General features: G+C 32.1%; 2 protein-coding genes and 1 non-coding gene across 3 annotated transcripts; 1 reads left to right on the top strand and 2 right to left on the bottom strand.

Moving 5' to 3' along the window:
* Positions 1-1,225: 1,225 nt before the first annotated feature.
* TRNAW-CCA (transfer RNA tryptophan (anticodon CCA)) lies at positions 1,226-1,297 on the bottom strand. The gene has a single exon. It is a non-coding gene; the product is annotated as a tRNA-Trp (tRNA).
* Positions 1,298-13,350: 12,053 nt separating this feature from the next.
* Positions 13,351-14,662, top strand: LOC131661120 (uncharacterized). Its single transcript, XM_058930542.1, has one exon. It carries the CDS (start codon positions 13,483-13,485, stop codon positions 14,554-14,556), a length of 1,074 nt encoding a protein of 357 aa, XP_058786525.1. The 5' UTR covers positions 13,351-13,482; the 3' UTR covers positions 14,557-14,662.
* Positions 14,663-14,809: 147 nt separating this feature from the next.
* On the bottom strand, positions 14,810-17,761 carry LOC131661119 (BTB/POZ domain-containing protein At2g13690-like). Its single transcript, XM_058930540.1, has 2 exons — positions 16,712-17,761; positions 14,810-15,938 (listed from the first exon to the last, which is right to left on the bottom strand). Exons 1-2 carry the CDS (start codon positions 17,363-17,365, stop codon positions 15,000-15,002), a joined length of 1,593 nt encoding a protein of 530 aa, XP_058786523.1. The 5' UTR covers positions 17,366-17,761; the 3' UTR covers positions 14,810-14,999.
* Positions 17,762-21,126: the final 3,365 nt, after the last annotated feature.

Here is a 21,126-nt window from a genome sequence, read left to right as displayed (position 1 = left end):
ATATATAAACTGCAAATGTGTAATAAAAAAACTAATTTTTAATGAAGGTCACATTTTTTTTATTTAGCCAAAAATAATATTTAGATACGGGAAAAAGTGACCATTGATCCAACTATTTTTTATTTATGGATAAATTATATTTATAATTCAAATATAAATAAAAATATATCTCTCTTTTAAAAATAATAAACTCTTTTGACTATGCAATTTTGTTTTTATTTATTTTCCTTCTTATTATATTGAGAAATAAATGCGCGTAACACACCAGTACTTGTGTGAATGCACATGAACATGAAGTTATTGATCAAAATATTGATTATTAACGGGACACGAAGTTACTGATCAAAATCAAAATATTTTTTAAGGAACACGGGGACATGAAGTTATTGATCAAATTAATATTTATACACGAAAACATGAAGTTATTGATCAGAATATTGATTATTAACGGGACATGAAGTTACAATCAAAATATTTTTTTTATTCATTATACATTCAATTATTATTTTTACACGGGTAACCAAATATTTTTCTATTAAAAAATATATATCTAAAATAAATGCGGGTCTCGTACGAGAACCCATGCAAACGCACAGGTTTGTTACTAGTTTTCATATAAAACAAGTGTGATATGAAACAATTGTGATATGAAAGAGAAAATGAATAAAAAATTATAAATTTTCATATAAAACAAGTGTGGTATGAAAGAGAAAATGAATAAAAAATTATAAATTAAAGAAGAGAGATGAAATATTAAGAGAGCGATAGAGAGAAATTAGTGAAAGAGAGAGTTAGAGACAAAAATATAGAAGGAGAAGATCCAAACCCGATTATTAACACTTTGATGATATATTTGATCTTTTATGTTTATTTTGGATTCTATTCTGTAAAAAAATACTCTTTCCGGATAAAGATTCGAGCGAGGATATATTCCATTCAATTCGATATATCCATGTCAGTTGAACTAAAAACTTAGAAAAAATTGTCAGATACACAATGAATGGGCATGTATTTGAATTAACTAATCTTTTCTTATTTTGTGTGTGTGTGTACGGTGCCATGAGTCAAATGGGGATATATAGAGTGCACATGGTGACCAGCATAAGTTGTGCTATCAGTACACCAATTAGCAGATACTCCCTGCAATCGAACACACCAATTTTCATCAACAAACATACCTGCCAAGTCCAGAAAGAATAAAAAGGAAAAGAAATGAAAAATATATTGAACCTGACGTGAATCGAACACGCAACCTTCTGATCTGGAGTCAGACGCGCTACCATTGCGCCACAGATCCAATTGTGATAATCACTTCAACTGTTTTACTATTATCCTTACATAACTAATCGTTGAAGGCTAGGTCGCAGTAATTTGTTGGATTATCTGTTGTTTCACTAAAAGTTTGCACATTCATTGCATTTCTTAAGTTGAAGATTATATGAAAGAATTTGGGAAAATTTAGATTCAGTTTTTTATTTCTAGAATAAAATGGTAGGGACAAGAATAGGAAAATAATTTTAATCGCCTGTAACTTTCTTTTAATTGAATTAAGAAACAAAGGCTTAATTTTATATTTGGCCCCTTGTGTTTATTTTTTATCTTATAAGTTTTAATTTTCTTCCTTACATTAGTAAAATTTACGATTAGTTGGCCCTTAAATTAATGTTGTGTTAAACATGTGATGTATTTAGCGAGAATTCAACATGACTATTAACATAAATTTTATTTTAGATTTACCTTGATCCTCTAAGTTTTAAAATTTTCAAATTAGTCTTTTACATTAGCAAATATTTGATCCTTTGAATTACCTATTGACTTAACACCGGGTAAAACATATAAAAAATGATTTAGAGAATAATTATCTTTATTTAATTTTTTTGATAACAATTACTATTTTAATATGTTTTGTTTTCATGGGTAGCATTTTGTAATTATCTTCAAAAAATAAAGACATGACCTTCTGCAAAAAAATCATCATTTACACCTAAAAGAAAAGAAATGATTATTTATATCTAAACAAAGAATGATCATCGGTCCTTAAAAAAGAGAGAATGATCATCTATAATAGAAGACAAAAATTGATCATTTGCACCATAATCAATAAAATTGACTAAGATGATCATTCACACTAAGTAAGAATAATTAATGATCATATGTCCCCAATAGAATGATCAACTCTGTTCAAGTCAACAAGATTGACCATATATTCAAGGATAATGCGACTTATTTATACCTCAAAGCAAGAATGATGATCTATACCTAGATAAAACTAGTCACCTATACACTATGCAAGTAATCATCTATGCCTTAAAGAAGAATTGATCACGTGCATTTTATTTAGAAAGATATGTTGTGATGTATCACTTTTCAAAAATATTCTCAATAGTCATATCAGGACACCTGTATAAGTACAAGAAAGAAAAGGATAAGGATCAATATAATGAATGAATGAATAAGAATTTCATATAGATAGTACGATTTCATTAACTCATTTTCTAGCGGCCAAATAATTGGAAAGAACGATACACACAACAATGCAAAATCTTCAGTCCTATATAAAGGACAACCTTAAAGCAGAAATACACACAGACACTCACACATATATTGGTATTGAATTGTATTATTGTTGTGTCACTTTGAATTTGTAAGTTTTGAAAAACACGATCATTTTAACAAAGAAAAAACACTTAGGAATAAATGCTATTTATCCATTACTATTTCTTAGAAAAGTTAAGCACTTGTAATCGAGCAATATTTAATTTACCACTGTGTGAGAGTCATTGTAAGCAAATTACTTTGTAATTTCTTCCAAAGTCCTCTACTGTGAAGCAAACAATTCTTCAAGGTTCGAGAAAATAAAATCTTCTAGTGTCGGGTGAAGAAATCTAAGACTAGTTTGTCTTAGGGATTGTCTATAATCAAGTAAAATATTTCTCAAGACCCATATTCACTATGGATTTGGCACTGTAAATAATTGGAGGAACATGAATTTAACAAAACCCTAAAGGTGAAATTATATACAAGAAACATAACTTCCAGAGCAAATATCTATTTATTATAGAGACTCAACACTCACTTGAAACCCTAAGTAACCGCCCCAACCAACGACTTAATCCGAGGACTGAATTCTAGACAAAAACATTAACACCCATTGCGGTGCTACAACAAATATTTCTAATGCCCTGGCCTCACTACCATAACCATCAATAATCATTCGTAATGGTGCCAACATTGCACAATAATAATACCAAAAATGACACCCACAATAGTACATATGACGTTGTTTATAAGCAACTTATAACTGTAGTGAGGGAATCAAAGAAGCATAACATGAAGTACCATATGACGCATGAGAAATAAGAACAAATACGACTACTAACATAAGCAAGAGAATAAGAGATACAAATTAATAGTCCCCTTGGTATCAGTTGTTTAGAGATACTCAATATATTAGGGGACTCACACCCTAATTTTATTAAAAAATACCTCTTAATGTAGAAATAAGGAGAGTTAAGAACCCCAATGGGAGAATTAAAAAATGTTTCATCTCCCTTACAATGTCGTATGGACACACGCTCGGCATCTACATATTGATGATATTATTTATCACCAATATTTTTCGAAAGGCGATTTGACCTGCCTAACCTCATTGTTCACTTTATCCTCATCATCATCCTAAAAATTCTCCTAGACTAGATTAGATGGCTCTCCCGACTGAGACTATTTCCAAGAAAGTTGAATTCTAAGTGGTCAAGTCCATCTAGTGTCAACGAAGTCTCACCAATTAGAGAAATTGATATATAATAGCCAAGTTCACATAAAAATTTCAAAGTTAATGGTCAAAAGTGAATATATATTTAGGAGGACATGTGGGCCATATATAGAGTGGCTATCATATTAACGAACTCTTGAAAAACTTTGGTGTCAAGCGAGTGACATTAAAAAAAGTTGAATGAGAGGTAACTCGTATGTCATAAAGTGGAAAAAAAATTAAATTCCAATCTTATTAGAAAAAGAAGAAGAGGAAATCAATGGATTTGCCACCACCTCATATGTGAGGTTAGTCACAATATGTGTGATGTGCTTGTTTAAACTCAAACAGTTTGGATATCATAAAATGAACAAAGAGGAATATAGCAAAATGAAGTGTAGAAGAATGAAGATTCTATTCCATCGTTAGAAAATTTTAGGACGAATAAAATAAATTCTTAATTCCGCCCAAATCGGAGTAGAAGAAATATGGTGGTAAGCAATGGAATTAAATGGAACCTATACTACTCAATTCCACCATGCTCTATCAATTTCAAATGATCCAAACATTGAAAACCACTCCATTCCATCCCATACCACTATGCTCCATATGATTCCAACAATCTAAACAAAGTCTTGGACAACATTCACTAGGAAAATAAGGCAACTTGCGAGCACATGTGCATAAATTTCAAAAAACCTATGACTATTAGTTCAAACGCGAGGAAATTTCATAGACATATAAATAGAAGTTCATTTTATTACAATTTTTCGTATTGTTCATGTCAAAAATCTCAGTGCTCTTTCTCTCCTGAAAAATTGTAGCATCCCTTATAATTTCCACTCAATTATCTTAAATCAACTAATTACCGGAGGTAACAAACAAGCAAGATCCACAAATGGTAACCATGACTCCACTACCATCACCAGCCATATACAATTATGAAAAGTTCTAAAGTGAGGCTTACCAACAGCGACACTTTCTAATTACTCACATTAACTTCAAAAATACATTGTGATACAAAATGGTTGCGATTGGGAAAGAGAGATTGTTGCCTCATTTGTGAGAGGGAGTTAAAATCTGGGTGATGGGGGAAGTGACAATAGAAACGGAATAAGGGTTTTGTGTGATACCTGAAGAACTAGCTGTTGAGTGAACAATAGCAGGGCACCGTGGTTCCTTTTGAGCGAGCAGTTTTTGAAGAGTTTTCATGATAGATTTGTGCCTAGAATCAACAATTTGTTTCTCATTATCAAATTTGGTGTGAATTTCTCCAAGTTGTTGCGTAAGATCAGCAACCGCTACATCAAATCTTTCATCCTTTTGCAATTGGATTTCTTGCATAGCGTTATTCAAATGTAGCTGAGATAAATGGACAACTTCTTCTACAAGTTTTTTAGAATAAGGGTTGGTAGGTTTTGGAGGGGTCATGAGAATAAGAAATTAAAACACCAATGATAGAGTTAAGTTCTGCAACTACTACCTTACTTGGGTTTTCACCATTAGATAAAAAGAAAAATATAAAGTAAGAAAAGTAAAAATAGATCTGAATTTTCATATCATATTTCAGTTGCCATTTACAATATAAATACTGGGTTAAACAACTACTATTGGGCCTAAACCACTTAGAGGAAAAATAAAGCTAATGGGCCTAAGCCACTTAAAGGCAACAATTCAGAAATTATACTAATATTAAAAACTATTTAGAGATATGATCTTTCATCCAAAAAGGCTTCTTCAATTTTCGTTTGGGCCTTCTATCAGCATCCATAATACACAATCATAATATACATTATTAAGTTAAAAATGAAGTTATATTTGAAAACAACCAACATTAATATAATCAATGTTTTTCAAACTTCCTACAATTCCCCATTCATCTCACGCTTTTTAACAATTGGAATCTTATGTGAATACATCTTGTATCAAGTATAGTTTTGATGAAGAGAAAGGTTATCAAAGAAAAAAAGGATCAAATAGTGTCATGCACATCATAAATGAGAATGATTAAGATTGAATGAATATAGGAATACAAGTGAAGTTTGAGACAAGAAAGCATAACTAAGGTACATATTGCAATTCATGCCATAATACTTTTAATTGCTCAAAAAACTCATCTCTCATTTCATCTAAACCCTTTTTGAATCATCACTCACAATCATTATTAAAGCCATGCATTCACAAGCCATTTAAAAAAGGAAAGTGGTAGTTGACAATCAAGAAGTGGGATTTGACTACCAGGTCAAAGAATTTCATGTTTTCAATTATGGAAATGGTTGTAGTCGATTATCATATATTGATATTTAACTACTAGTGTTTAAAATTTGAAAAATTAAATATTAGAATAAGTGGTAGTTGACTACCACATATTGGTGTTCAATTACCATATTGAAGCAATGCATATTTTCATGATCATATAATGTTTGTCACTCATTGCAATGCTACATGTTTTTATTTTAAACCTATGCATCATTTCAGAGGGATGTTTTAGAATGCATATAAGTGTATGTGCATCAGAAACACATTTTACCTCTTTCCAACAAATTTTAATTTTTTAAAGTGTTGAAACTTTTTGTATCAATTTCAAATCATTGAAGATTGTAACAAGTACCATAATTTGGATTCTAATATTGTGAAAGATCAAATTGTTAACATGGAATCAAACCAAAGCCAACATTATTCAAAATTATTCAAAGTGGTTTCTTGTAACTTATAAGATGTTGTTAAAGTAAGTTGGGTTCTTTCTTTTTACTAGTGCATTAGAAGATTATAAGAAGATCTTGTTGAAGACTTATACAAAGATCTAAACCATATTGAAAAAATTTATAAGGAATAGAGTGACTAGATCTACCCTTGATTGATAAGAGGAACTAATATAAATCTTGTGTCTTTTTTATGCTTTTAATTTTTTCTTATTTACATTCAACTTCAGGATAAACATAACCACTTATTTCCGAAAAAATTAAAAGATAAGAAACTTTTTATTAAAACAAAAAATCCATAAAATCTAATTCACTCCCTCTTAGATTGTTTCTCGTACTTACACCTTCTTCATCCTTATGACTTAACACAATAGCATCATTGAAGGCCACCTAAACAGAATTCATGAATATAATGTCTCGTATTATGTCTTGAAAATTTGTCGTAGCTAACAAGTATACATAAACCTCTGGTGAAAAATATATTTTGTATTGTAATATCTCATATAATGCTTATGAATTTTCATGATGTATGGTAAAGCAATACATTTATTGATCATGTAAATGCAACCTTCAATGATGTTATCATGTTAAGTAAGAGCGACGAATGTGACTAAGTTATTAAAGTAACTTCAACTAGAAGAAAACGAGTTGCAGGTTCTTAAGTCACTCATGCATGAAGAAAATGAGAAGAGAATCCTAAAACAACTTCAACAGAAAGAAAAAATATGGAGAGTCTTGATATTTCTATTTGAATTTGTTTGAATATTTTAATGTAGTCGAAAAAGAACTTAACAAATCAAGAAATAAACTTTTAATCAAAACAAGAGTTATACTTTGAGTAAAAGATTAATAACAAAACAAGAGTTATAATGAGAAAATTTAAAATTTTATAAACATAAAGAGTTATAAGAAACTAATAAAATAAAGTAAACAATACTCCCTCTGTCCCAAAATAAGTGTCTTTTTAGCCATAAAAAGTTGTCCCAAAATAATAGTCTCTTTACTTTCCCAATACAATATTAATTAACTTTTATCAACTTTACCCCTTATCTACACTCTTTTCAAGACATGATAATAAATAACACTCAATAGTAGTTAAGGGTAATTTTGTAAAAATGTTATCTTTATTGACTCAATCATTACTTTTCTTAATCTGTGTGTAACAACCTTAAACGACATTTATTTTGGGACGGAGGGAGTAAGTTTTTCCAACCTCTAATTCCGTACTAAAAGCTTTGATTTACTCAAAGTCATAACAAACTAATTAAACAAAGATCGACCTAAATTCCCCCACCATTTTCAATGCCTAAAGTTTCGATTTACTCAAAGTCATAAGGAGTTAAATAACTTGGTGCTAATAGCTTTGATTTAGTTTAATCTTAGACTATGTTTGAGAGTTTGGAAGGGAGGGGAGGGGAGGAGAAGGCTTCCGAAAACGAATCTACAATATAAGAAAAATAAATGTTCTAGAAAGTACCAAAATGCCCTGCTGCTCTATTACTCTTCCACGTGGATGCTTTTTGCATCCAACTTCCATTTTGTAACCAAACTCTTCTTGCTGCACATGCTATAAATACTTATAACCAAGATCTAATACTTTAATATAATAATACTATTTGTTAATATTTTTATAATATTTGCTTTCACCATTCTTATTTTTTGTGTATGAATTGCTTTCACCATTCTACTCATATAATTAACACACTTCTGACATATATCATTTTTTACTATTTATAAATTTATCTTCTTTCAAATCAACCCATGCCTATTATATGTATTGCTATTGCTTCATCCATTTCACGTGAGGTGTAATACTATATTTTTATTAGATTTTATTTAATTAGGATTATTTGATAATTGGTATTGTTTGTGTGTTTTATTTAATTATTGTTGAGTGATAAATATTTAATTGTGTGGTAATATGTTATTTAGCTAATTAATAAATGGTAGAATTATATTAGAATTAGCTATTGGGCTTAGTGGAAATAGAAATGAGAATAGTGGATGGGTTAAGCCCAATGAGATAATGAGAGTTAGAAGAGAATTTTATGAGTTAACCTAAATTAGATAGAAAGATAGAAGGAAGAGAAGAGAAGAGAAAAGAGGCATAGAGAAAAGGAGAGGAGAAAGTAAAAGAGGAAGTAGATTCTTGAAGAGGGTGGATTAAGAGCTAGAGGTAAGGGTTAAAATCCAAGTTCTTATAGTTTATATGATTGGGTAATATATGTGTTTGTGTGATTCTCTTCAATCTTTGAAATCCCATGAAAATGTATGAACCCTAACATTTTATGTGAAATCAATTGAGTTTTGGTGATTTGTTCATGTTCAATGTGTTGTATGAATGACCCATGGTTAGAAACATGTTTAGGAACCGTATATGTGTGCTAAATTTGCTTTCAATTGATGTATGGATTGTATGAGGGTTAATGGGTGTTGTACGAGGGGAATGGGAAAGAAAAATGGTGATTTTCTGAGTTTTACGCAGTGTAGGTTGACCTACCCAGAAGCATGAGTCGACCTGAGCACCCCAAAACAGCAGAAAATCCATTTTCCTTCAGTATGCGTCGACCTATGAATGATGTGAGTCGACCTATAGAATTATTTGCATCGACTCATGTGTCGACCTGAGCTAACCCGAGAGGGGTGGAAAACATCCATGCGTCTACCTATAAATCCCTCGCGTCGACCTGAAGATTTCCATTTTTAGCAGATTTTGTAAAGACCATAACTTTTGATCCGTAACTCTGTTTTATGCGTCATTCAAAGCGTTAGGAAGCTAATGAGATTGTCTATATGATAGAGTGGGGTTGGTTGGCATTTGTTTAATTTAATTATGATGGTAATTGAGAATAACATGTAATTATGTGTATATGTTATGGATGAATCTTGTATGATCAATGTTCATGGATGCATTATGTGATATTAATGTCATGAATTATGTTATTGATTGCTAAATGCTAATTGATGTTTGAGATTGGATTGAATGTCATGTTGTGTAATGTGCAAAGTTGTAAAGATGTGATTGTGTAGTTTAAGAGATAGAGAGATCGTCTTAAATGTATGAGTTTTGTTTTGTTGCACACGTACACAAGCATGAGTCTTTGAAAGTGGCAATGTTGGGTAATCTCGCGTAGGTTATTTACTTGTCCCAAATCTAACGCCGAATGAGATTTGAAAGCTTAACGCGGAATGAAGCTTTTGAGGTGGTTATCTAGTCTATAGAGGAAAGAAAATCGGCATGATCGGAAAGGATAACGGATGGGATCCACATGCATATTGCACAGAATCACACTTGAGTCGCACGTGTCGGTGTGAATTGTGTTTTGTGTGATTTTTGAATATGATTGGTATGGATTAATTATGTGATAAGTGGTGCATAATGTGGAATTTTGTGTGATAATTGTACACTTGATGACATTTCATCAGTGGATTATAATTGTTGATTTGGTAATTATATATAATTACTTGAATGATGGAACTTGGTTGTTTAATGATAAAACATGTTAACTTTGATGTATGGTTATAAAAGCATGTTTTTATGAAGAGTGATGAATTCTGAAATGTATGCTTGTTTATGTTGCATTTCCCATTATTATGTTTTCTATAATAATTTGAATTCTCATCCTTTTGTTTGAATGTTGCCCTTTGTTGGTAACGTGCAGGTTCAGACGAGTAGTAGCTAGTCCGAGGATTTAGCTGAGGAGCTTCTGAGTTTGTTATTGGATTAGGTAGCGAGTCATATGCTCTGATCATGTAACACTTGGGGGATTTTCTTTAGACTTATGCTTATGTTTTGATATTGCTATTTCCTATGTTTTGTTGGATATTCTGATGTATTTGTTTAAGATTTTGGATATGTTGTTTAAGGCTATGTGGCCAATATTGTGGATTTCAAATTAGCATGTTTGGATATAAATGTTAATTTGAATTTGATAGATGAATATAATATGAGATATATTCATTTAAACATTTAATAGCAATTCAATTGTTTTCCGCAAGCGTTTATGCATAATGTATGAAAGCATGAGATTTACATTTGTGTTACAATATGATCTTTGCATATTAAGAATGTTGGATGTTTGTTTTAGGTTTTCATTGCGATGAAAATAACATGTAACGCCCTTTTACTTATGCATGATTACTTTGTAAGATTATACATATGTATATATTTGGGGTTAGAAAGAGGGTGTTACATAAGGCTATGAATCTTTTAATGGAAATATACAAACATTATCTAACAACTCATCTAACATCCTTAATAACATATTTAATAACAAAATTATTTTTTGTATCAAAAAATCTTATTGGTCTAAATGTTTTTACGGTACCAGACATTTTTCTATATATTCAATTATTAATTTTTTTACGTGTAACGGATATTTTTCTATACATTCAATTATTATTTTTTCCACGGGTACCAGACATTTTTCTATACATTCAATTATTATTTTTTTACAAGTACCAGACATTTTTCTATACATTCAATTATTATTTTTTTCACGCGTACCAAACATTTTTTTATACATTCAATTATTATTTTTTTCATGGGTACCAGACATTTTTCTATACATTCAGTTATTATTTTTTCATGGATACCAGACATTTTTCTATTAAAAAATATACATCTAAAACAAATGCGCGTCCCGTACCAGAACCCGCGTGTACGCACAGGTTTCTTACTAGTTTTTAAAAAAAATATAGAAAAATATTTCATTTTTTGAAAAAATGATTTTGTTTAGAATGATAAAAGAGTCATTATTATCACAAAAATTTTAATTTTCAAAATAGTATAACAACCTAAAAGATATTTGAAAAATTTATATGAGTCCTCCAAAACCCTCATACAATAAGTTCTCCAATTTTATTGGGTTTTTGGTGTTAGGAATAAAATCAAACACTCCAAAACCTTCCTACCCAATTTTTTTAAATTCTTTTCACCCAATTCTTCATATTTTTCAAAGTCTTTTTCTCCCCTCCAAACTCAAAACATAATCTTAAGGAACTATAAATAAGGAACTATAACTATAAATAAGGAACTATAAATGAATATATATTCTTTAGTTCAAATTTATATATATGTTCGGTGGCTGATTTTAATAGGAGCATGAGGGAGCCATGGCACCTTCATCTTACATTTTTTTCCTTAGAAGATTCGCCATATATAATATATATATATATATATATATATATATATATATATATATATATATATATATATATATATATATATATATATATATATATATATATATATATATATATATATATATATATTTTCCATATTAAAGAGTCAATGCTTTTATGTTTTGAGAACGTAGGAATTAAAGTGAACAAATCATAATATAACATTATTTTATAGAAAAAAATTATAATTTGAACTCAAAATTAGATTGTTTTTAGAAATTCAAGATCATCAAAATCCTACTTAAATTTGCATTACAAAAACTTGTTGTCTCATCATAAAAATCATCTTAAAATACACATCGATTACTACATCCTTGAATTGACTTCGACTACAACATACACATCTCAATCGAATTATGAAACTTACCATTGTCAAGATTAGAGTTCAATCCAAATACTATAATTTTAATTTTAAGAGATTATCAATGATCATCTATGCATGAGTTCAAAGTTATAATATCTCCAGTGACAAATCTCATTATGAGCAGAGGAAGCCATGACATCCTCATGTTACATTTTTTTTCAAGATCCACCACATATAATATGTTTGTTATTTTTTTCATATTAAAGAGTCAATTACTTGTAAACGAAATAAATGAACAAATCAAAAAAATCTATACCATAACATTATTTAATAGAAAAAAAACTATATTTTGAACTCATGATTATATTGTTTTAAGAAATTTAAGCTGATGAAAATCCTACTTAGATTTGCATAACAAAACTTGCATGTCATTTTATAAAAATAAATTTAAAAATAAAATATAAATTTAAATGTATCTATATCTAATTTTAACAAATCCTAATCATATTATTTATAATATTTGTAATTTTTAAAATAGATTTACAATGCTTTTTATATAAAACAATGTAAATCCCTTAAAATATTTTTTAAATATTTATTTCTATTTAAATATCAACAACATTTTTTTTAAATGATGTTATATTTTTTTTTTGTCTTTTAATATTGCTTTCAAGTGTTGTCAAAGAGACATTGTAAAAACCCAAGCTATGTAGGCTGTGGTAATGGTAACTTTAAGAGAAAAAAATGGTTGTGAAAACTCTAATTCATACCATGTATTTAGTGTGTCTTTAATCTTTTATTAGGATATTTTTCAATTTATAGAGATTTTTAGCTGAGTTTACTTGGAATTAAAGAAAAGTTCAAAAGATTAAAAGAGTATTGTACTGTCTATTTATTTTATTGCTAGCTTTACATGTTATTTAATCTAGACACACATTATTATAGAAGTTATGGAAAGGGCAAACTCAAGCAGCAATGAACTTTTATGCAAACATTTATGCAACTGATACCTATATCTATCTAATAAGCTATTTTTACGTTTAAAGATATTCATTATTAGTTAAATTAACCATGGAAGAAAATAAAAGGAATGAACAGCAAAAACTATGTGAAAGTCTTAATTTAGAAATTTAATAAAGAAATCCAAACTTAGTACTTTACATTGGGATATCACGGATCAAGAAACAGATCAATTAAGATTTAAATTTACATCAATATATTATTTGGATAAGGGAATATAAGGTTTCTTTTCTGAGGATTAAATGTTTGGCATTTCTAATTTTAGCAAATCAGCTTAATTATTTTGTGTGGTTTATAAGTAAACGTATACGAGACACCCTTTTACCTTGTTTCCTTTTGTGTTATTACTATTTTGGGAGGTTCATTTTGAAGGCATTGAGGCCATGAAAGAATGAAAGAATTCCTCACATGAACAAGTTTTATGTTTTGGTTTTAATTTCTGGCATGACTATAACATCCTCGTGATGCATCTCTGGTTTTATGATCAAAATTTCCGGTACTAATCAAGTCGGGTTTCGGGTATGTCAAGAGTCCGCAACGTTTTGCGTGGCTTCGGTGTGAAAAACTACGTGTTCATGTTCGCCATTCTTCCGATGTTCATCTTTGGAATCTATATGCATGGACAGAAAATCACTTACTTTCTTAGACCGTTATGGGAAAAACCGCCCAAGCCTTTCAATCTCATTCGGCATTACTATAATGACAATGTTACAATGGAGAGTCTTTGTCGACTTCATGGTTGGGGAGTTCGTGACAATCCAAGACGTGTTTATGATGCGGTGTTGTTCAGTAATGAGTTAGAAATACTTACCTTGCGTTGGAAGGAATTGTACCCCTATGTAGCTGAATTTGTGATTCTTGAATCAAACTCTACATTTACTGGAATTCCCAAGCCTCTGGTTTTCAAAAGATTTAGGGAGAAATTCAATTTTATCGAGCCGAGATTAACATACGGGACGATTGGTGGAAGATTTAAGAAAAGGGAAAACCCGTTTGTTGAGGAAGCGTTTCAACGCGTGGCATTGGATCATCTTCTTAAGATTGCTGGTATAACAGATGATGATTTGTTGATTATGTCTGATGTTGATGAGATACCAAGTGCTCATACGATTAATCTCTTGAGATGGTGCGATGAAATACCGGCGATCCTGCATCTGCAACTGAAGAATTATCTCTATTCTTTCGAGTTTCACTTGGATGATAAAAGTTGGAGGGCTTCGGTTCATAGGTATGAGTCTGGTAAGACACGATATGCACATTATCGACAGTCTGATAACATGTTAGCAGATGCTGGTTGGCATTGTAGTTTTTGTTTTCGTCGAATAAGTGATTTTATTTTTAAGATGAAAGCTTATAGTCATTATGATAGAGTTAGATTCTCTCATTATTTAAATCCTGAGAGAATACAGAAAGTAATATGTGAAGGGGCTGATTTATTTGACATGTTGCCTGAAGAGTATACTTTCAGGGACATTATTGGTAAAATGGGTCCTATACGTCATTCATATTCTGCAGTTCATCTTCCTGCTTTCCTTCTGGAAAATGCAGAGAAGTATAAATTTCTCTTACCAGGAAATTGCATGAGAGAGAGATGACATGGGAAAATTATTTAAAGGATGTACATACAAATAACATTGCTTATCTTATAAGAAACATTTATGTCATTTTCTGTTTGTAAATACAAGTGTATTATTTATTAAAATCCAGTTTATACCCTTATTTTGTGAATTCTATTTTTACCAAGAAATCACCTTCCTCATGCAAGTGAATTTCATTTAATGAGTGGTAAACTGTCTTTTGACCTAACTTTCATCTTGGAATGGTATATCTAGAAGGGAGTTTGACAAGAAAATAAATGAAGACGAAAAAAATCTCCTAAAAAATTCAATACCAATTCAGGCATTAACCTGCGAATACAACATTCTATGGAGTTTTATCTATGTTATTTCAGTGTACATAGTTAAGAACCCCTTACCTAATTGCAAATCTTTACATGGTACACACAGTTAAAGTGATAAACAAATAGTAATACTCTTTTTTATCTTGATTCAATGGCATGAGTTTCAGACCCTCTTAAAAACGATCTACGCCACCAAATTTGGAATGCTTTGCTTAGATTAGGACATTCAGTGCCATGCCTTGAGAAGTGATGAAACCATTCCATGAACAAAGTGTGTTGTTGCTTTAGAGGCAAAGTAAGAAGTGTCTGACCCATAGCTTCTTGTAAAACCTTTATATCAAGCCCTTTTCTGCATCTCTGCAACCAACCAAAGTCTAACAACATAGGCGCAAACCATGCTTGGAGAAGCCCCGATCTAGCTTCCATCCAACATTGTAATTTTCTTGTGGCCATGGCAACAAACAGAGTTGCCGAAACTCTACTGAGTTCATATCTAACCATAGGGGATGCATTATCATGCATTTTGAGAAGTTCTTTCTGATTAGACCATATATCCACAAAATCCTCTGCTATTTGTCCATCAAGCATGATTTCCAACAACCAGTTGATGTTATCAACCTGTGTTGAGATGCGTTCAATCATTGGTTTATTCTTGTCTTTCTTTGTTAATCTTTCATTAGGAACGGTACTTGATGCCTCCTCAAAGAGGCTGATCAACGAGTCAATGCACGAGTGGCAAACTGAATAGAGATCGTCTTTGCTTAAGTCAAGATGATTCTTCTCGTACACCGAGCTTTTACAAAGAAGACCCTTAACTAGTGATTTCAATTCATTTCTTGCATTGGCATTGACACAAGTGGTGATTGACCAAACGAGTTGTCGGGCTACGTTCGGCTTTGATTCTTCTGAATCATGCAAGTAAAGCCTTCCTAAGATGTCCCTTGTAGTTTCATCATCGAACTTAAATCTTGTAAACAGGTTTCTTAATTTCTCTTCTTCCTCTTCTGTCCAAGGAACAGCTTCCAGGTATTGTAAACAGGACAAAACACCCTTGGTGAACATGATGCCCGCAGAAACCTAGAGACACAAAAACAGACATTCATGTAAGAAACTATAAAAAATCAATCCAACAAAAACAGTATCATCATGAAGTTCAATTGCAATTTTTGTTTTGTTTTGTTTTGTAGCTGTCTTCTTCCATGCCTCATTGTCTCCCCATACTTCCTCCAATCTAATAAAATACTTCCTTTTAATTTCATGTCAATCTTATAACTGATCCAAACAAAATACATTCATTTCCTAAAACAAAAAACAAGCAAGTCTTATCCCCTATGAAGCACAAACACCCGAACACGACCCCGATACCAGTAATAATTTGAAAAAAAATAATAAATTAAATGTAATTACTAGTGTCAGTGCATATGGCCGACACGGACACGCCTATTTTCAGAGGTGTTGTGGCTGCATAGCTTATCCCACTAAATGGGGTCGGCTACGTGGATCAATTTTCGCCATAATGTTCTATCCAGAACCATGCTTCTATAAAAAAAAACGAAAAAACACGGCAAGAAAATATTAAATTAATGCAAAGATCAAACAAGGTAAAAACAAGAGAAAACCAAATTAAAAACAGTTTTTCCCTACTATTGCATACATGGGTATAATTATAAAGCAACTATATTGGTTATATGTTCCATAATGATCTTCACTAATCATATGCATTCAATTACATTACATAAAATGGATGCATTAATATCTAGGTTAGAGGCAAAAGACACCTACATTATCATCATTCATTATAATCTATTACCATGAAAATGATTTATATAAAAAGGAAAGAAAATAGTAACCTCTAAAACATCAATGGATCGATAAACACCAATATTGAGAAGCCTTCTAGGAACATCATCTTCAAACATAAGCTCAATAGTTTCTCTAAAAACTCCCAAATTATCAACTTCAGGAACTTCAATTCTACACATTTTGTTACTCCCACTCGAAGAACTACCCTTTCTATAATCCCCAATCAACCCAGCAAAAACCTCCGAATTAGCACAAAGAATCACCGAATTCAGCTCCAGAACAACACAACCACCATTCTTCCCTCTCAAACTCATCCTCACGTCGAATCCGTCGCTGACACCGACACTAACGTCAGCGACAGAATTCATCGGAGGCGGCGGAATGGGGTTCGCGATAGGAGCACGGAAGCTTCGAGATCGTGGAGCCGAATCGAGAGCTGGAGAGGGATCGGGAAGAGCGTCTTCGATGGGGGAGACTCTTCCGGGAGATAAGATCCGGCGAGGGTCGATTCGAGCGACAATGCGGGAGCTGGATTTGGAGCTCTGAGGGGAGTTCGGTACGGAGGAGGAGAAAGCGGGCTTGGATTGGGCTTCGGGTTTGGGCCTGCGCGGTTTGAACGGCGGGTTGTCTGGGCTTGACGGCGGGACCGCGAAAGAGCAGCACCATGTTCGGTGTCGGCGGCGGTGATAGGAAGACTCCATAGAGATGGATTAGCTGCCGTTATGAATTTCTCTCTCTAGTTTCTCTCTCTAGATTGGGAATGGTGATGACGTTAGTGTGAGAGAGTTGCACATGACATGAGGGTGTAAGGAGGAGAATCGATTGTGAAAAAAGTGATTATTGGAATTTGGGGCGATTTAGTTTATGGGGAAGAGTGAGGTTTTGGTTTTGGGTGAAGAAAACGAGGAAAAGCTAAGTGGTGCTTTTTTGATTAAGCTGTTTTTTGCTTTAGCTTTATCAGTTTGTGAGAGTTTGTTGTTTGTGCTTTGCCGTTTGCATTTGAGACTGGATTTTGATGCTTTTTTTGTTGCTAATGATTTAGTTATGAGCGTCTGAAGCTCTTTAAAGAATGAGCTGTCAAGATATACTATGGTGATGCTAAGTATGTTTAAGATATTAATTTCTTTGTAATACTAGTGGTTAGTGATCTAATGATGTGAGATATAAAGGAATTAAATACACAAGGTTTGTATTGAAGACAATTTTTATATTTGTTTTTTTTAATCAATACTCCAACTGGATTCATTATTATTTTTTATTAAAAATATTCTCTTTGTTTTTGATTTCTTGTGACAAGAAATATTAAAAGAACATCTTAAATAGTCTAACTTGAAACAAACTTAGAATGAAAAAATCTAAAAAGTGTTTAGACATGATTTTTAGAAATTTGTATGCTTCTGAATAATTAAGAAATTAAATGAGCTAATATTTTATTTTTAGATATTTTAAAGGAGCACAAAAAGTACTAAAAGAATACAAAAACGAGATAAAGAATCAATCCACTTAAATCACAATTTGATTTATTTGTGCATGCACGATTTAAAATCATATTCTTTGGGTTGTCCTCTATATCTCTTGACTGTCAAGATGAAAGATATTCCTTTCCCAAATTCATTCTAAGTGCCTATCTCATTTTCCCTAAATTTCTCTAATTGTTCACTCTAAGTATGATCTTTTTTCCTATCAAAATGATCAATATTAATTTCTAAATCATTTTACAGATGATTTTTCATGTCATTCACAGAAGTTTTGTCTTGGTCATCGTTATTTTCAGTCTAATTATCAAAGGTATCCTAATCACTTCTTCAGTATCATATTCTTGATGTAAAAATTTATAATCTTAAGCATCTTCATCTGGAGGTTTGTCCTTCCCAATATTGTGTTGTAGCTCATCACTTTGCTTATATGGGACTTATTATTTGTTAGGTTTTATAGGGATAGTTTCAACAATATTCTTCTAGCTTTTTTATTTTTCTCGTACTCTCCAACATTTGTCAATATAATGATCAATGCAATTACAATGATTACAAAAGGTGGGTAGGTTTTCATAATCAAGATCCACAAAAAACGTATAACCTTCCCTCTCAACATGAATCGGGTCATGTAATTCTTCAGTAAGATTGATACTATAGCACATGCAAAATGTCCCATAATACAATTTTTTGCCTCATCTAGAGATAATTGTGTGCCTACATTTGATGCAACGGAAAACAAGGTAGTAGGCATTCAATACTCATGTGATAAATCACACATTTACATCCAATCTAAACATTGATGTCTTCTTAGGTAATCTCGTTTGAAGTCATCTGTCCATCAAAAATACAAAACAAACATTGCTTGAGATTCTATATCCATATACCCCAAACATTATTGAGGTCCCCACGACTTTGAAAGTGAAACTCTTAGAATCTTTTTCCTAGAGATGTCATCTCATATTTGTCCATATAAGCCCACACCCTGATAAGCTTCTCACGGAGTTCTAAAGTATATAAAGAGGTTTTTTCTTTCGATCATACAAACATAAATTTTTTTCTTGAATTGATCTGTATGAGTCCTCAGTATCTTGATAAATAACCTTTTCCATTTTAGGAAATGTTTTGAAAAGTTTCTTAAAGTAACATATTGTTAACCTAGAAATGTTAGTTTAGCTTTTCGACATGGAAAGTGTGATATAAAGGTATGGAAATACTAAGTGTAAAATGACAAAGTTATAATTTTGACACATTGATTACTTTGACTGAGGTGGATAGTTCGACTCGCCAGGTGTTTTGGAACTTAATATATTGCTGATTTAAAGGTATGGTTGACCTAGAGACATTTCGAAACTATACTACAAAGTTCGACAAAATAAACTCTTCGACAGGAGAAATTAGAGGATTTGAAGGAAGTTTCCAATATAATGGCGGTTTGAGGCAGTTCAAGAAAACCAAAGACATGCGGAGGTGCATTAGAAAATAGAAGCCCACGTCGTAAGATATGTGTTGAGTCCTAGAGAAGTATCTGTTATCAACGATTATTGATGTATTTAGTATATAATTTGATTTCATTCATGTAATAAAGTTTCACATTTTTCACTATTGTTCTCTACAGAATTCAAACGTCCAAGTTATAAAGAGAAGAAAATTTGTGAGAAATATATGAATATCCATATCACTTTTAATCCAAACATTTTATCTGATTGTTTTTATTGTTTTCTTTGTTTATTTTATCCTTTTAAACAAGTTTGTATGTACTTCTTGGAAGTTTTATCAAGTTTGTTCTACATTCAAAAACTAAATCTCCAAGCATAAATACACCTTCTCAGCTATTTCGGCAGCCACCCAATGGTATCTACTAGCATTGAATGACTCTAATAATTGAAGACCCTTACGGGCCAACATACAACTTTACGATGGTCAACGGAACTGATCCAGGATACGGCGTCATAGTGCCCCTAGCACTCAATTTGACGAGCAATTTCAACGTTACTAGAGTCATAACCAGTCGACTCCAATAGGTTTTGACGAAGCAACCGACATGTTCCCTCCTTTGACATGCAACCTCTATTTTCGCCTCAGTCAAGTTAAGAGGGGCATAGGCCTCTTGACAAGGTTTCCACTCTGTCGGACTCCGCAGGAAACAAAGATTCTGGAGTATTCATAGAGATAGCTTAATTTGAAAGAAATTCTCCATACGACTCTTCCATTTTTTAATCATCACTCAAAATAATGATTTCTTATTCAAAAAGACCATTGAAAAGGGGGAAGGAATGCGATTCAGACATCATTCCATGTCTCTAAGACGAAGAAACACCACCCTTTGAGTCACTCTCAACGACACTAGGGTTACCACTAATCGTAATAAAATTCGATAAATACTAAGTAAAAGCTGAGGATAAGAGAAGGTACCTTGAAATATGAGGGGGGGGGGGGAAAGCGCTGAAAAAAGGAAGAGAGTTGAATAATCGAAGCTTTAATACTTTGAAAGTATGAACGTGCAATGAAAGTTACTTTAGAAGACAAATGCTCTCAGATAAGAAGAGAAGACTTGAAGAGACAAGGGAAACCCAGTCTACCAGATGACTAGAAACTTTCTCCATGATCTCTCTCCATCTTTATATAGAAAAAGGTAATCGAACAAATAAGATCGAAAATAGGAAATAAGGGAAAATCAGTGGTCGAAATTCATCTGGGGAAGATAACCCTACTCAAGTGTACTCGAGTACACGAAAAGTTGCATCACATCACCCCATACCTTTTTAGGTCACACATCAAGGAAAAATGGTGAAACGTCTTAAAGATGGGATTGCATTTAATGCTCACACCCTAATCACGCTTTAACAAAACCAAAGCGGTGCATGATAGTTGACGCCTGGACGAACATCTTCAGAGGCCGGCCACGACTACTATAAGACTCCCCGGTATCAAATATGCCTGACGAGTCTTGGGGGAAACTATTCTGTGCCGGCCAAAGACTTGGGACC

The sequence above is a fragment of the Vicia villosa genome, linkage group LG3 (genome assembly GCF_029867415.1).
Source record: "Vicia villosa cultivar HV-30 ecotype Madison, WI linkage group LG3, Vvil1.0, whole genome shotgun sequence".
In the NCBI taxonomy this organism is placed as follows: Eukaryota; Viridiplantae; Streptophyta; class Magnoliopsida; order Fabales; family Fabaceae; genus Vicia; species Vicia villosa.
Note: the sequence above shows the minus strand (reverse complement) of the source record. Positions and strands in the feature narration are given on the sequence as shown.

What these genes read in the sequence shown, in the direction of transcription:
- LOC131661120 (XM_058930542.1), top strand. Translation starts at nt 13,483, where the DNA reads ATGTCAAGAGTCCGCAACGTTTTGCGTGGCTTCGGTGTGAAAAACTAC.
- LOC131661119 (XM_058930540.1), bottom strand. Translation starts at nt 17,365, where the DNA reads ATGGAGTCTTCCTATCACCGCCGCCGACACCGAACATGGTGCTGCTCT. An exon ending in GATCCATTGATGTTTTAGAG is followed by an intron (nt 15,939 to 16,711) that starts GTTACTATTTTC and finishes TTGTGTCTCTAG; the next exon opens with GTTTCTGCGGGCATCATGTT.